General features: G+C 37.6%; 2 protein-coding genes across 2 annotated transcripts in view; both read right to left on the reverse strand.

The window, feature by feature from the left end:
* LOC310863619 (uncharacterized protein) overlaps window positions 1–15,682 on the reverse strand; it is a 265,965-nt gene that overhangs the window by 135,767 nt on the left and 114,516 nt on the right. The gene's annotated exons all lie outside the window — the stretch shown is intronic.
* Window positions 1,234–2,646, reverse strand: LOC310863032 (E3 ubiquitin-protein ligase TRIM35-like; the record flags this gene model as incomplete). The annotated part of the gene is made up of 1 exon (XM_083771155.1): window positions 1,234–2,646. The coding sequence occupies one exon, from the start codon at window positions 2,644–2,646 to the stop codon at window positions 1,234–1,236; it is 1,413 nt and encodes a 470-aa protein (XP_083627281.1).

Raw genomic sequence — 15,682 nt, forward strand, 5'->3', positions numbered from 1 at the left:
CACCTTTGGTGCATGCCTGTCCCCGTCTCTCATTTTGAAACGTATAGCAGAACAAGCACAATGGAAAATGAGGTCTCAAAAGCGTTTTATTTTATCCCTTCGACAGATCTGATATGGATTGGGGCCACGGCAGATCTCCAAGCTTCTAAAACTCACCGGGAGTTCATCTTGCTAGCATGATCCTTCTCTTGTCGGCTGAAGTGGTGAGTTAGTTGTGGTTGATTTTAGCCACCACTAGTTTGGTATTTATTCTGGCAAAAAAAGAAGAAATTAATCACACTCGTGTGGAGTGAGTGACGCGTCACTTCTTTAAACAAACCTCGTACTCTAAACAAACATTACAAGTCCATAGTTGGCTTCCACATGACGTCGCATGGGGTGCTGTTTTTAGTTTCCGTAACCTTCGACCTGACCTTCCCCTCCGTGTTAACCACCTGCTTCTTCAGGTGCTTTTCATAGAGCTCCTCCCCGGACTGGATGGAGATCCTGCCTTAGGTCATTATTGAGTGCATTTGTAACGCCCAGGATTCGTGCCCGGCCCGGGTCTCCCATGTGGAAAGCCAACATCTTAACCACTATAAGCCAAAGGCTTAATTACCTATGGCTCGGGTGAGACTTTTCAGGCCATCGGGCTGAGGCTCTGAGCCACTCTGCTACACGTTCTCATCCAGATGGAGCTGAGCAACGCAGCTGAGCTTCTGGATCTTCAGGATCTCTGCCACCACGTACGTCCCTGACATTGATCTCCTCAGATTTGCCATGGCTGGACATGGCTGCCTCGGTCACTACTATCCTATCCACTCTTAACGGTATACCAGTGGGACATTGTGTTATAATGCAGCCGTTTGGACGTTAAAAATGGTAAACGGTGCATTTATATAGCACCTTTATCCAAGGCGCTTTACATAGATTTTGCATTACATTCACCCCTTCACACACACATTCATACACTGATGGCGGCGGGAACCATGCAAGGCACCAACCAAGCACATCAGGAGCAATTAGGGGTTCAGTGTCTTGCCCAAGGACACTTCGACAGCAACTCTGTGGGAGACCGGGTTCGAACAGGTAACCAGTTACCTTACGGTTACCATCCAGCCACTCAACCCCTGAGCCACTGCCGCCCTGAATGATTTGGAATGATTCAACAGACTCTCCTTTGACTTTGCTCCACTTTACCCATTGCCTTTCTCGTCACCCATGGGTTCTATAAAATGCAGACATTCCCCCCTCTTAAGAACCAGATGTGTGTTCCTGATCTTTGATCACAGTGAACTTCCTTGTTAAAATCTTCAGAGGCAGAGAGTAGTTATTATTGAAGTACGGAAAGAGCGGGTCAGCGAAAGCGTGCGCGAAGGTGTGTATGTGTGTGTTGGTGTCGGGCTCGGAGAAGGACAGCTTTCCTCTGTTCCAGTCCAGTTGGACTCTGATCCTGCACAGCTTCTGCTTCACTGACAGATCGGTGGTGGGCCCTGGGGAGCAGCACGCCGTGTATTCGCCGTCGTATGACGTCATAGCCCAGAATTGACCGTTTTTGTCGCCTTTCCTTTCAGTCAGCATGCCTACCGACCAGTATCTGTTCTCCCCGACTTCAACGTCCCAGCTGTGAGTCCCCGAGTTGAGGCCCTCGGAACCCAGGACGCGGCAGTGGCAGTGAAACCTCTCCGGGTTGCACGGAAGCGACCGCTCCTCTCCACGTCTCACGCTGGTCAGATCGTCGGACATGACGAGATCCGGATAGGCGGTGTTGGGGTCCAGAATGACGGGAGTGTAGGAGACGATGTCCTTCATCTTGTCCCAGACTCTGAAGGCCAGGTTGCCCAGGTGTTTGGCCTCGTCTATCAGTGCTCCCGCGTCCAGCTGTGGGTCCTGCGGTGTGAACTGGACTCTTTCCACTGTGGACTTGTAATTCTGCAGGAACGGGACGTGTTCGGTTCTCAGCTCCTCCTCCACGGCTCTGATTGTGTTTGAAAGAGTTGATATCTCTCTGTTCAGACCCTCAATCTTCTCCTTCGTCATCTGAATCTTCTGCTTCTCTTCCTCCCTCAGTGCGGCGATCCTAGCCTCCTCTTCCTCTTGTAGAAACCGATGAAGCTTCTTGAACTGTTCCTTGATATACCTCTCTGTTTTTAAGGTCTGGAACCTAATGTGTTCGGCTGCTTGGTCACAGTTTGTTTTGACATGATTAAAGACCTTCAGTTTCTTCTGCAAAGTCTTCAGTGATTTCTGGACGTTCTCCTTGTGATCCAGGGCGACTTCATTGATGGGCCTGAAGGTGTGATTGGAGTGCTTTTTGGAATCGCGACACAAAACGCACACCAGTTGTTGATCCTCCAGACAGAAGAGTTTGAGCATCTCCTTATCGGCGTGAAGACTGCAGAAAACCTCTGCGCCTTTCTGGCGCTGCGTCTCCGAGAAGCTCTCACACAGGTTCTTCAGAGCCAGGTTACACGGCGGATCGTTGACTGACTGACTTTTGACTGACTTACAGATTGGACATTGCTTTGTTGCACTCCGCATCCACCATTCCTGCAGGCAGGCTTTGCACAAGCTGTGGCTACAGGGAAGGACAACCGGGTGTTTAAATATGTCATGGCACACGGGACAGGTAAAATCGTCCTCGGAAAAAGTCGACTGGGAAGCCATTTGAGTGAAACGCTACAAATTTGCACTTTGAGATTAGTTTCAAATGTGATGTGCAATATAAATATAATGTAGTATTATTATTAATATTAAATTCGCTGCTCGGAAGATCAGCCAGTCACTTGGAGTTTACTGTCACTGGGAATCCTGGTTCTTGTTCAAATCCAAAGCTCAGATGACAGATGGTTCAAATTGGGTCAGTATTATTTTGTATTGCTATGATGTCATATGTTGTCATTTAGTACGCTAATAGGGCACTAAATGACAACATATGACATCATAGCATGTAAATAATTTGCTAGCCAATTAAGTCTATGAACTTTAATGTTGGTCAGCATTATTTTGTATTGCTATGATGTCATTATGTTGTCATTTAGTGACCTGTGTGCGTGTGTGCATGCGTCTATGTGTGTGCGGGCGTGCGTGCGTGCAAACAAACTTTGTCCTAACGCAAACATTAAATGCCATTGTGAATGGACAGTTTTGAGTGTTTGTGTAAACGCAAACATTGAGTAACATAAAGGTTGAAGACGAAGGTGAGGACGCAAATTCTCATTGGCCGGAATGAGATGATCAGATGACGTACGATAAGAGCTCCCGTCACTTCACACAGGTGTGATTTTGTTTTATTTTATTTATGAGGGGCTCTCTAGCTCCCCAGAAGAAGACCAACAGGGTAGTATTGTTGGTGAGTGATGACATACTTTGTTGTACTATAGCTGATCTACAAGCTCACAATGTGTCACAAATCAGAAAGTCCAGACAAGGTCATTTGAGGTCTCAGTTTATTGCACCCCCTTTGTGCCCAGAATAGAAATGCTGGGGTTCATGACATGACATGTAGTAATCAAAGTAAAATACATCAAGTTTGTTCTTCATCTCTTCCCATTTTGCTGCATCAAAGTGTATCCGCTGTAGGTGATGGTCTTCAGCACATTTAACAAATAAATCACACCATGACATACCAGTGAGCCCAAACTGCCCCATTATCTGATAGTAGTAATCGTGACACTCTTTTAGCTTATAGCTGCCATCTGCCTGCTTGGACAAGTAGGGACACAATGTGATGCTATCCTTCGATGGGCATTTAATTTCTAAAAGCCCATAGTTAGTGCTTTCACCCTTTCTCTCTATGACCTTACGGTCAGGTGAAGTTCCAAGATGTGGTGCATGTGGATTTACAACCAAGCCACATGGATATACTGGATTTCCAGTGACCTTGGTGTACTCTGCCGCTGCTACAGGCTCTTCTTCTATGCCTCTCTTCATAGCTTTCGTTTTGACCGATTCTGTACATTTTAACTTTGCAGCAAGAGTGTCATGGTCAGCTCTCCTAGAGCATATTCTTTTGAAAGTGCTCGAAGTTAGTCGAGTAGACCTTTCCACAAACCACAAGTTATTTGAGTTTTGCTTTCTGGTATTTTGTTCTAATTTGATTGTACTGAAATTGTCATTTTGGTGTAGATTTTCATGGCATTCTCATGAAAAACTCTGCACACATCTGTTGGTTGGGGAGGCAATTTGAAGTTGGGGAAGTCATCTTCATCACTGTCAGGAGGCTCTCTACCATCTGCAGTAGGTGCTGCAGCTCCAGTGATAATAAGGGGAAGCTGTAAAAGAAAAACAAGACAAAAAAATATACATTAAAATCATTAATATGTACCGTAATAATTTCTCTTTCCAGAGAGTTTGGAGCCCCCACCTCCGGAGGACCACGACCAGCAGGACCATCAGAGGGAAGCTGAGAAGAAATTAAAGGAAGACAATGAGAACTTGACATTGAAATTGGCTGTAAAAGAAACGGAGGTAGAACGTCTGAAAAAAAAAACTATAGAGACACTTAAAGAGGGTACACTTACACCTGAACTTCTTAATGATAATGAAATCCCCCAAATGATGGAATACAGTACTGGGTTCACGTATGAACGTTTTAACCAACTGTGCACACTATTTGGCATTCCAGCTAATCCAGACATCCCCCAAGTAAACGTCCCAATAAAATACAAGCGGAATAATTGGAAAATTGTAGAGATGCCACTCCGTAGGCAGTTGCTATTTGTTTTAATGAAACTGCGCAACAATGAAGATCTGAAAAACCTTGCCTTTAGATTTAATATCGCCACACAAAACGCAAGTGTTCTTTTCAATTCCTGGATTGACTACATGTTTGACATATTGGGTGAATTACCAATTTGGCCTCACAGGGATGTCATTTCAGAAAACATGCCCCCAGAATACAAATCAGACTACCCATCAACATTTGCAATTATATATTGCACAGAAGTGAAAATTGAAAAACCAACCTCATTGGCAATCCAGAGCAAAAGCTATTCAAATTATAAAAGTACCAACACCCTCAAATCACTTGTTGCTTGCGACCCTCGCGGTGCTGTGATTTTTTCATCTTCCCTTTTCACTGGCTGTTTGTCTGACAAGGAAATAGTCAGGAGGTGTGGCATCATCCCACTCCTCAAACAACTGATTGAGGTTGGGTATTTGCAGAGGGGGGATGGCATAATGGCTGATAAGGGGTTTCTAATAGAGGAAGACCTGACTGCAATAGGACTACAGTTAAATATTCCACCCTTCGCCAGGTCTAAGAGACAAATGCCAGCTGGAGATGTGCTCGCAACAAAGCGCATTGCAAAGCACCGGGTGCATGTTGAGAGAGCCATTGGTAAAATAAAAAAAATCTAAATTGTGTCAGGCAAAATTCCAAATACTAGGATTGGGAACATAAATCAAATATGGTATGTTGTGAGCATGTTGTCAAATTTCCAGCCTCACATTCTTAAACAGTAAGGTACAGTAGGGATTTGTATTCTGGGGCATGTTTTCTGAAATGACATCACTGCACTTTGCTGCATCAAATTTGGTTACCGGCTCCCACGCACCTGTCCTTGTAGGTGTGCACAAGGCCTTTTCGCTACAGTTTTTTGTTTTAACACATTCTGGACGGGAACCCCTTTTGGTGTTTAAAGCATTATGTTATACTTTAGCTATTGAAATAACACTGCACAGAGTGCCGTGCTACCAGCTTGTAGATCTGCTTCTTTTTTTTTTATGTTTGAGAACGACTGACATACAGTAGAAACATGGTTTGTTCTTGTGACTGTAAACATGTGTTGCATGTGGGCCATAGTGCGTTCCTGTTTCAGACAGCAAACTGAATATGAAAGAGAACGGTACTGAATATGTCTTCATTGTTTTCGGTTGGTTTTGTGTTAATAAACCTGTGGGGAATATGTTTTTAAGTCTCTAACTTTATTCTCTACCTTTATTCTCTAACTTACCTGGTGGCTTAGCCCACATCCCAGAGGATACTTGATGCCTCCGACACATGATGTGGTTCTGATGAAAGGTAACTTATTGGGGCATCGGTCATCTCTCTCAAAAGACTAAATGTTTCGGATCCCAGCTCTTTCTTAAAACAGAAGTACGATACAGAAGCGCCTTACTGGTATTGAATGAATGGATGCCTTTTTGCAGACTCAGGGTCCATAGAAAAACATATTGTTACACTGTACATAGAAAGCAATAACTTACTTGTCGTGGGTATAAGTGGACATGATAGGTTTCCTCTTACGGTTGACCTTCGCCTTGGCCACCAGCAGGTTCATCACTGGTTCACTAGTGATATTTTTACCTCTTGCTTTGTGCCACTGTTGAGGCTGACTTGTACATGAGGTGGGCTCTTCATTCCCATGACAGGGTTTCTCTTTGCTTGCCCGGGAATAATCTAGTGTAAACACCAGGCCTACAAGATGGGAACAATATCTTGGTGCCCTGATAAAAAAAAAAAAAAAACATGTTGGCATATAGAAGGATAAGACTACCTCGTCTGATAATGTATTTTCCATCAATACATAAAAGGTAAAATGTAGTGTACTACTAGATGTCAACAGTGAATGATGTACGGTTTTGGATATCAGGCGATTGTTATTGTTATTAGTCCTTTCCTACATACTGACTTGTTTGTTTTGTACATACATCTTCTCATTGTATTCCATATTGATATATTAGGCTATTATGCATTTAACCAGTGTTAACTTGTAGGCCAGCTGTCACTGACGGTCATAACAATCGCCTGATAACATCCAAAACCGTACATCATTCACTGTTGACAGACATCTAGTAGTACACTGTACACTTTGCTATTCATTCATATGGGATACATTTTACATCTTATGAAAGCTCAAAACTCTCTGGAAAGAGACATTAAATATGTAATGTATATTCTTGTCTTTTCTAATACAGCTTTCCCTTGTTACTGGAGTAGCCTACCTACCTTGGTGGACTTCATCAGTGACCCACAAATGTGTACACAGTTCTGAATGAAAACGCCATGCAGATTTACACCATATAATGACACTTTCCTTACAAGATAAGATTCAATAAAACTTTAACACAACACTAGAATCAGAATCATCTTCATTGTCACATCACAGTTTTAACTAGTATACAACAAAACTCAAAATGAACTTGTGGTTTGTTGAAAGGTCTACCCCCACTAACTTTAAGAGAATATATGCTTGCATATCACTACAAAACATTAAACATGTGAATGGTAATGAATATTACCACGACAGACTCCTATAGTAATAAAAGTTATAAAATACAAGGGTGATATAGTAATAACTAATAACGTTGTATAGAAACATGCAATATGATAATGTTCAAAGAAACGTGATTGATAGACATTGTCTGAAGTCTCCAGCACTGACCTGGTGGTCAACCAAAGATTATTATTTTTTTGCGAGAACGTGGCTAACACGATATGACACTATTGTAGCCGCCTTTGCCTTGGTTGTCGGCCTCGTCGGCACCAAGTCTACCTTGATCTCCGTCCTAAGAAAGAAAGACAGAAAGACAGACACTTACAGGTCTGTAACTCTGAGAGTGTAACACACATGTAACCAAATGGACCCTTACAGGTCTGTAACTCTGAGAGTATATATGGTGGCCGATGGGCACGTACAGGTCTAGTGTAACCAAATGGACCATTTGGTCCATTTCTGTAAGTCTGAGAGTGTAACACATGTAACCAAATGGACCCTTACGGTCCAACACTGGTTATCGAAGCTTTAGGGCTGTGAATCTTTGGGTGTCCCACGATTCGATTCGATTCGATTCGATTCCGATTCTTGGGGTCACGATTCGATTCAAAATCGATTTTTTCGATTCTACGATTCTCGATTCTCCAAAAACGATTTTTTTATTTATTCAAAAGATTTTTTTTCCAGATTCAAAACTATTCTCTATTCAAAATGATTCTTGATTCAATACATAGGATTTCATCACAATCTACTCCAGCCAACTGAAGTGATTAACTTGAAAATGACTGAAGACATGATGTTTACTGTAAGGGTGAGGGTTAGGGTGAGCTTACATTTCATATTATAAACACCATGTAGTGAAAACTCCTGTAACTAACCAGAAATAAAATCTAAAAAAAAATATATATATATATATATATATATATATAATAATAATAATAAAAAAATCGATTTTTGGAAATTATGAATCGATTTTGAATCGTTCATAACGGGAATCGCGATTCTAATTCGAATCGATTTTTTTTGACACCCCTACGAAGCGTACACACACACACACACACATGTAACCAAATGGATCCCTACAGTTCAACACTGTTTTTTGTTAATCATCGAATGAAATGTGGGAGGTCGGCAAGAAAAGGTTAAAAAAATCAAAGCAAATACCGGTAATTCGAAAATGTTATTTTTGTGCTTTTGTGTTTCTCTTCTTTATATATTACTTTACTGTTGAAATGTAAAATTTACATTTCAACGAAATGACCTGTAAATAAACACAAAAACTAAGGCACTGGTGTCGTACTTCTGGTTTACCGGAACGGGGTTCAACTCCCTGCAGTGCCCTGCTCAATGTGTTGTATTTACATGGTTCATTGGTCCATGGTCTCAGAGGTCATTGAGCGGCACGCTATAGTGCGCGATTCTTCATCATTGTTGAAGATTTTAAAAAAGGTGAAAATCGCGGAAAAGTGAAAGGCTATAGTCCATGGTCACGGACCTCATACTGGTCAAGGTCATTTATACTGGTCAAGGTCGGGTGAAGGTCATTTATACTGGTCAAGGTCATTAGTCCATGGTCTCGGAGGGCATACAATAGTATGTCGTTTTTTACTATTTATACTGGTGAAGGTAATTTATACTGGTCAAGGTCATTTATACTTGTCAAGGTCATTTATACTGGTCAAGGTCATTTATACTTGTCAAGGTAATTTATACTGGTCAAGGTCATTTATACTTGTCAAGGTAATTTATACTGGTCAATGTCATTTACTAGTCTTATGAAGGTCATTTATGCTGCTCACGGTCATTGATATTGGTCAAGGTCATTGAGAGGCGCGCTATAGTGCACGATTCTTCATCATTGTTGAGGATTTGAAAAAAAATGAAAAAACGATGGGATATGCCGTACGGTAGGGGCTATAGCCCATATTCAAAAATGATGAAAAACGAGGTTAAATGTTTTTTTCAAAAATTCAAAAAACGATGGGCTATAACCCATGTTTTTTGAAATTTAGATTTTTTTTCAAATCCTCAAAAATGATGAAAAACGGCGTGCTATAGTATGCCGTACGGTAGGGGCTGTAGCCCATGTTCAAGAATGATGAAAAACGAGGTTAAAAAAATAATTCAAAAATTCAAAAAACGATGGGCTATAACCCATGTTTTTTTAATTTTTGATTTCGTTTTCAAATCCTCAAAAATGATGAAAAACGGCGTGCTATAGTATGCCGTACGGTAGGGGCTATAGCTCATGTTCAAAAATGATGAAAAACGAGGTTAAAAAAAAAATCTAAAATTCAAAAAACGATGGGCTATAACCCATTTTTTTTTGAAATTTTGATTTTTTTTTCAAATCCTCAAAAATGATGAAAAACGGCGTGCTATACTATGCCGTACGATATGGGCTATTAGACGAGCGTCTAAAAATGGGATAAAAAACATCTAAAAATAGACGTCTAAAACACGTCTAAAAATAGACGTATTTTAGACGTCTATTTTTAGACGTTTTTTAGACATCTATTTTTAGACGTTTCTTATCCCATTTTTAGACGCACGTCTCTATTGCTCAGTGGGATGGTCAAAAATTATGAAAAACGAGGATTCAAAAAAAAAATCTAAAAATCTAAAAATGATGGGCTATAACCCATGTTTTTTGAATTTTAGATTTTTTTTTAAATCCTCAAAAATGATGAAAAACGGCGTGCTATAGTATGCCGTACGGTAGGGGCTGTAGCCCATGTTCAAAAATGATGAAAAACGAGGTTGAATCTTTTTTTCAAAAATTCAAAAAACGATGGGCTATATATAACCCATGTTTTTTTTTGTTATTTTTTTCAAATCCTCAAAAAGGATGAAAAACGGCGTGCTATAGTATGCCATACGGTAGGGGCTATAGCCCATGTTCAAAAATGATGAAAAACGAGGTAAAAAAAAAATCAAAAATTAGACAAAAAAATCTAAAAATGATGGGCTATAACCCATGTTTTTTGAATTTTTGATTTTTTTTCAAATCCTCAAAAATGATGAAAAACGGCGTGCTATAGTATGCCGTACGGTATGGGCTGTAGCCCATGTTCAAAAATGATGAGAAACGAGGTTAAATCTTTTTTTCAAAAATTCTAAAAACGATGGGCTATAACCCATGTTTTTTTTATTTTTTTATTTTTTTCAAATCCTCAAAAATGATGAAAAACGGCGTGCTATAGTATGCCGTACGATATGGGCTATTAGACGAGCGTCTAAAAATGGGATAAAAAACGTCTAAAAATAGACGTCTAAAACACGTCTAAAAATAGACGTGATTTAGACGTCTATTTTTAGACGTTTTTTAGACATCTATTTTTAGAAGTTTTTTATCCCATTTTTAGACGCACGTCTAATAGCCGGCTATTGCTCAGTGGGATGGTCAAAAATGATGAAAAACGAGGATTAAAAAAAATAAATCTAAAAATCTAAAAATGATGGGCTATAACCCATGTTTTTTGAATTTTTGATTTTTTTTCAAATCCTCAAAAATGATGAAAAACGGCGTGCTATAGTATGCCGTACGGTATGGGCTGTTGCCCATGTTCAAAAATGATGAGAAACCAGGTTAAATCTTTTTTTCAAAAATTCAAAAAACGATGGGCTATAACCCATGTTTTTTTTTTTTTTTTTTTTTTTTTAAATCCTCAAAAATGATGAAAAACGGCGTGCTATAGTATGCCGTACGGTAGGGGCTATAGCCCATGTTCAAAAATGATGAAAAACGATGTTAAAAAAAACATCAAAAATTCAAAAAATGATGGGCTATAACCCATGTTTTTTGAATTTAAGATTTTTTTTTTAAATCCTCAAAAATGATGAAATACGGCGTGCTATAGTATGCCGTACGATATGGGCTATTAGACAAGCGTCTAAAAATGGGATAAAAAACGTCTAAAAATAGACGTCTAAAACACGTCTAAAAATAGACGTGATTTAGACGTCTATTTTTAGACGTTTTTTATCCCATTTTTAGACGCACGTCTAATAGCCGGCTATTGCTCAGTGGGATGGTCAAAAATGATGAAAAACGAGGATTAAAAAAAAAATCTAAAAATCTAAAAATGATGGGCTATAACCCATGTTTATTGAATTTTTTATTTTTTTTCAAATCCTCAAAAATGATGAAAAACGGCGTGCTATAGTATGCCGTACGGTATGGGCTGTAGCCCATGTTCAAAAATGATGAGAAACCAGGTTAAATCTTTTTTTCAAAAATTCAAAAAACGATGGGCTATAACCCATGTTTTTTTTAATTTTGTAATTTTTTTCAAATCCTCAAAAATGATGAAAAACGGCGTGCTATAGTATGCCGTACGGTAGGGGCTATAGCCCATGTTAAAAAATGATGAAAAACGAGGTTACATTTTTTTTCAAAAATTCAAAAAACGATGGGCTATAACCCATGTTTTTGAATTTTTTATTTATTTTTCAAATCCTCAAAAATGATGAAAAATGGCGTGCTATAGTATGCCATATGATATGGGCTATTAGACGAGCGTCTAAAAATGGGATAAAAAACGTCTAAAAATAGACGTCTAAAACACGTCTAAAAATAGACGTGTTTTAGACGTCTATTTTTAGACGTTTTTTAGACATCTATTTTTAGACGTTTTTTATCCCATTTTTAGACGCACGTCTAATAGTCGGCTATTGCTCAGTGGGATGGTCAAAAATGATGAAAAACGAGGATTATTATTTTTTTCAAAAAATCTAAAAATTATGGGCTATAACCCATGTTTATTGAATTTTTGATTTTTTTTCAAATCCTCAAAAATGTAGAAAAACGGCGTGCTATAGTATGCCGTACGGTAGGGGCTATAGCCCATGTTCAAAAATGATGAAAAACGAGGTTAAATGTTTTTTTCAAAAATTAAAAAAACGATGGGCTATAACCCATGTTTTTTGAAATTTTGAATTTTTTTTCAAATCCTCAAAAATGATGAAAAACGGCGTGCTATAGTATGCCGTACGATATGGGCTATTAGACGAGCGTCTAAAAATGGGATAAAAAACGTCAAAAAATAGACGTCTAAAAATAGACGTGATTTAGACGTCTATTTTTAGACGTTTTTTAGACATCTATTTTTAGACGTTTTTTATCCCATTTTTAGACGCACGTATGGTCAAAAATGATGAAAAACGAGGATTAAAAAAAAAATTCAAAAAATCTAAAAATGATGGGCTATAACCCATGTTTTTTGAATTTTTGATTTTTTTTCAAATCCTCAAAAATTATGAAAAACGGCGTGCTATAGTATGCCGTACGGTATGGGCTGTAGCCCATGTTAAAAAATTATGAGAAACGAGGTTAAATCTTTTTTTCAAAAATTCTAAAAACGATGGGCTATAACCCATGTTTTTTTTTTTTTTTTTTTTTTTGTAATCCTCAAAAATGATGAATAACGGCGTGCTATAGTATGCCGTACGGTAGGGGCTATAGCCCATGTTAAAAAATGATGAAAAACGAGGTTAAAACAAAATTCAAAAATTCAAAAAACGATGGGCTATAACCCATGTTTTTTGATAAAAATAAAAAAAATAGACGTCTAAAACACGTCTAAAAATAGACGTGATTTAGACATCTATTTTTAGACGTTTTTTAGACATCTATTCTTAGACGTTTTTTATCCCATTTTTAGACGCACGTCTAATAGTCGGCTATTGCTCAGTGGGATGGTCAAAAATGATGAAAAACGAGGATTAAAAAAAAATCAAAAAATCAAAAAATTATGGGCTATAACCCATGTTTTTTGAATTTTTGATTTTTTTTCAAATCCTCAAAAATGATGAAAAACGGCGTGCTATAGTATGCCGTACGGTAGGGGCTGTAGCCCATGTTCAAAAATGATGAAAAACGAGGTTCAATTTTTTTTTCAAAAATTCAAAAAAAGATGGGCTATAACCCATGTTTTTCTTTTTTTTTTTTTTTTTAATCCTCAAAAATGATGAAAAACTGCGTGCTATAGTATGCCGTACGGTAGGGGCTATAGCCCATGTTCAAAAATGATGAAAAACGAGGTTAATTTTTTATTCAAAAATTCAAAAAACGATGGGCTATAACCCATGTTTTTTTTTTTTTTTTTTTTTTTTCAAATCCTCAAAAATGATGAAAAATTGCGTGCTATAGTATGCCGTACGATATGGGCTATTAGACGAGCGTTTAAAAATGGGAAAAAACACATCTAAAAATAGACGTGTTTTAGACGTCTATTTTTAGACGTTTTTTAGACATCTATTTCTAGACGTTTTTTATCCCATTTTTAGACGCATGTCTAATAGTCGGCTATTGCTCAGTGGGATGGTCAAAAATGATGAAAAACGAGGATTAAAAAAAAAATCAAAAAATCAAAAAATGATGAAAAACGAGGATTAAAAAAAAATCAAAAAATCAAAAAATGATGGGCTATAACCCATGTTTTTTGAATTTTTGATTTTTTTTCAAATCCTCAAAAATGATGAAAAACGGCGTGCTATAGTATGCCGTACGGTAGGGGCTGTAGCCCATGTTCAAAAATGATGAAAAACGAGGTTCAATCTTTTTTTCAAAAATTCAAAAAAAGATGGGCTATAACCCATGTTTTTCTTTTTTTTTTTTTTTTTAATCCTCAAAAATGATGAAAAACTGCGTGCTATAGTATGCCGTACGGTAGGGGCTATAGCCCATGTTCAAAAATGATGAAAAACGAGGTTAATTTTTTATTCAAAAATTCAAAAAACGATGGGCTATAACCCATGTTTTTTTTTCTTTTTTTTTTTTTTTTCAAATCCTCAAAAATGATGAAAAATTGCGTGCTATAGTATGCCGTACGATATGGGCTATTAGACGAGCGTTTAAAAATGGGAAAAAACACGTCTAAAAATAGACGTGTTTTAGACGTCTATTTTTAGACGTTTTTTAGACATCTATTTCTAGACGTTTTTTATCCCATTTTTAGACGCATGTCTAATAGTCGGCTATTGCTCAGTGGGATGGTCAAAAATGATGAAAAACGAGGATTTAAAAAAAAATCAAAAAATCAAAAAATGATGAAAAACGAGGATTAAAAAAAAATCAAAAAATCAAAAAATGATGGGCTATAACCCATGTTTTTTGAATTTTTGATTTTTTTTCAAATCCTCAAAAATGATGAAAAACGGCGTGCTATAGTATGCCGTACGGTAGGGGCTGTAGCCCATGTTCAAAAATGATGAAAAACGAGGTTCAATCTTTTTTTCAAAAATTCAAAAAAAGATGGGCTATAACCCATGTTTTTCTTTTATTTTATTTTTTTAATCCTCAAAAATGATGAAAAACTGCGTGCTATAGTATGCCGTACGGTAGGGGCTATAGCCCATGTTCAAAAATGATGAAAAACGAGGTTAATTTTTTATTCAAAAATTCAAAAAACGATGGGCTATAACCCATGTTTTTTTTTTTTTTTTTTTTTTTTTCAAATCCTCAAAAATGATGAAAAATTGCGTGCTATAGTATGCCGTACGATATGGGCTATTAGACGAGCGTTTAAAAATGGGAAAAAACACGTCTAAAAATAGACGTGTTTTAGACGTCTATTTTTAGACGTTTTTTAGACATCTATTTCTAGACGTTTTTTATCCCATTTTTAGACGCATGTCTAATAGTCGGCTATTGCTCAGTGGGATGGTCAAAAATGATGAAAAACGAGGATTTAAAAAAAAATCAAAAAATCAAAAAATGATGGGCTATAACCCATGTTTTTTGAATTTTTGAATTTTTTTCAAATCCTCAAAAATGATGAAAAACGGCGTGCTATAGTATGCCGTACGGTAGGGGCTATAGCCCATGTTAAAAAATGATGAAAAACGAGGTTAAAAAAAAATCAAAAATTAAAAAAACGATGGGCTATAACCCATGTTTTTTTTTATTTTTGATTTCTTTTTCAAATCCTCAAAAATGATGAAAAACGGCGTGCTATAGTATGCCGTACGGTAGGGGCTATAGCCCATGTTCAAAAATGATGAAAAACGAGGTTAAATCTTTTTTTCAAAAATTCAAAAAACGATGGGCTATAACCCATGTTTTTTGTTAATTTTAGATTTCTTTTCAAATCCTCAAAAATGATGAAAAACGGCGTGCTATAGTATGCCGTACGGTAGGGGCTATAGCCCATGTTAAAAAATGATGAAAAACGAGGTTAAAAAAAATCAAAAATTAAAAAAACGATGGGCTATAACCCATGTTTTTTTTTATTTTTGATTTCTTTTTCAAATCCTCAAAAATGATGAAAAACGGCGTGCTATAGTATGCCGTACGGTAGGGGCTATAGCCCATGTTCAAAAATGATGAAAAACGAGGTTAAAAAAATTCAAAAATTCAAAAAACAATGGGCTATAACCCATGTTTTTTGAATTTTAGATTTTTTTTCAAATCCTCAAAAATGATGAAAAACGGCGTGCTATAGTATGCCGTACGATATGGGCTATTAGACGAGCGTCTAAAA

The sequence above is a fragment of the Protomyctophum parallelum genome (assembly GCF_964188405.1).
Source record: "Protomyctophum parallelum genome assembly, chromosome: 8".
NCBI lineage: Eukaryota > Metazoa > Chordata > Actinopteri > Myctophiformes > Myctophidae > Protomyctophum > Protomyctophum parallelum.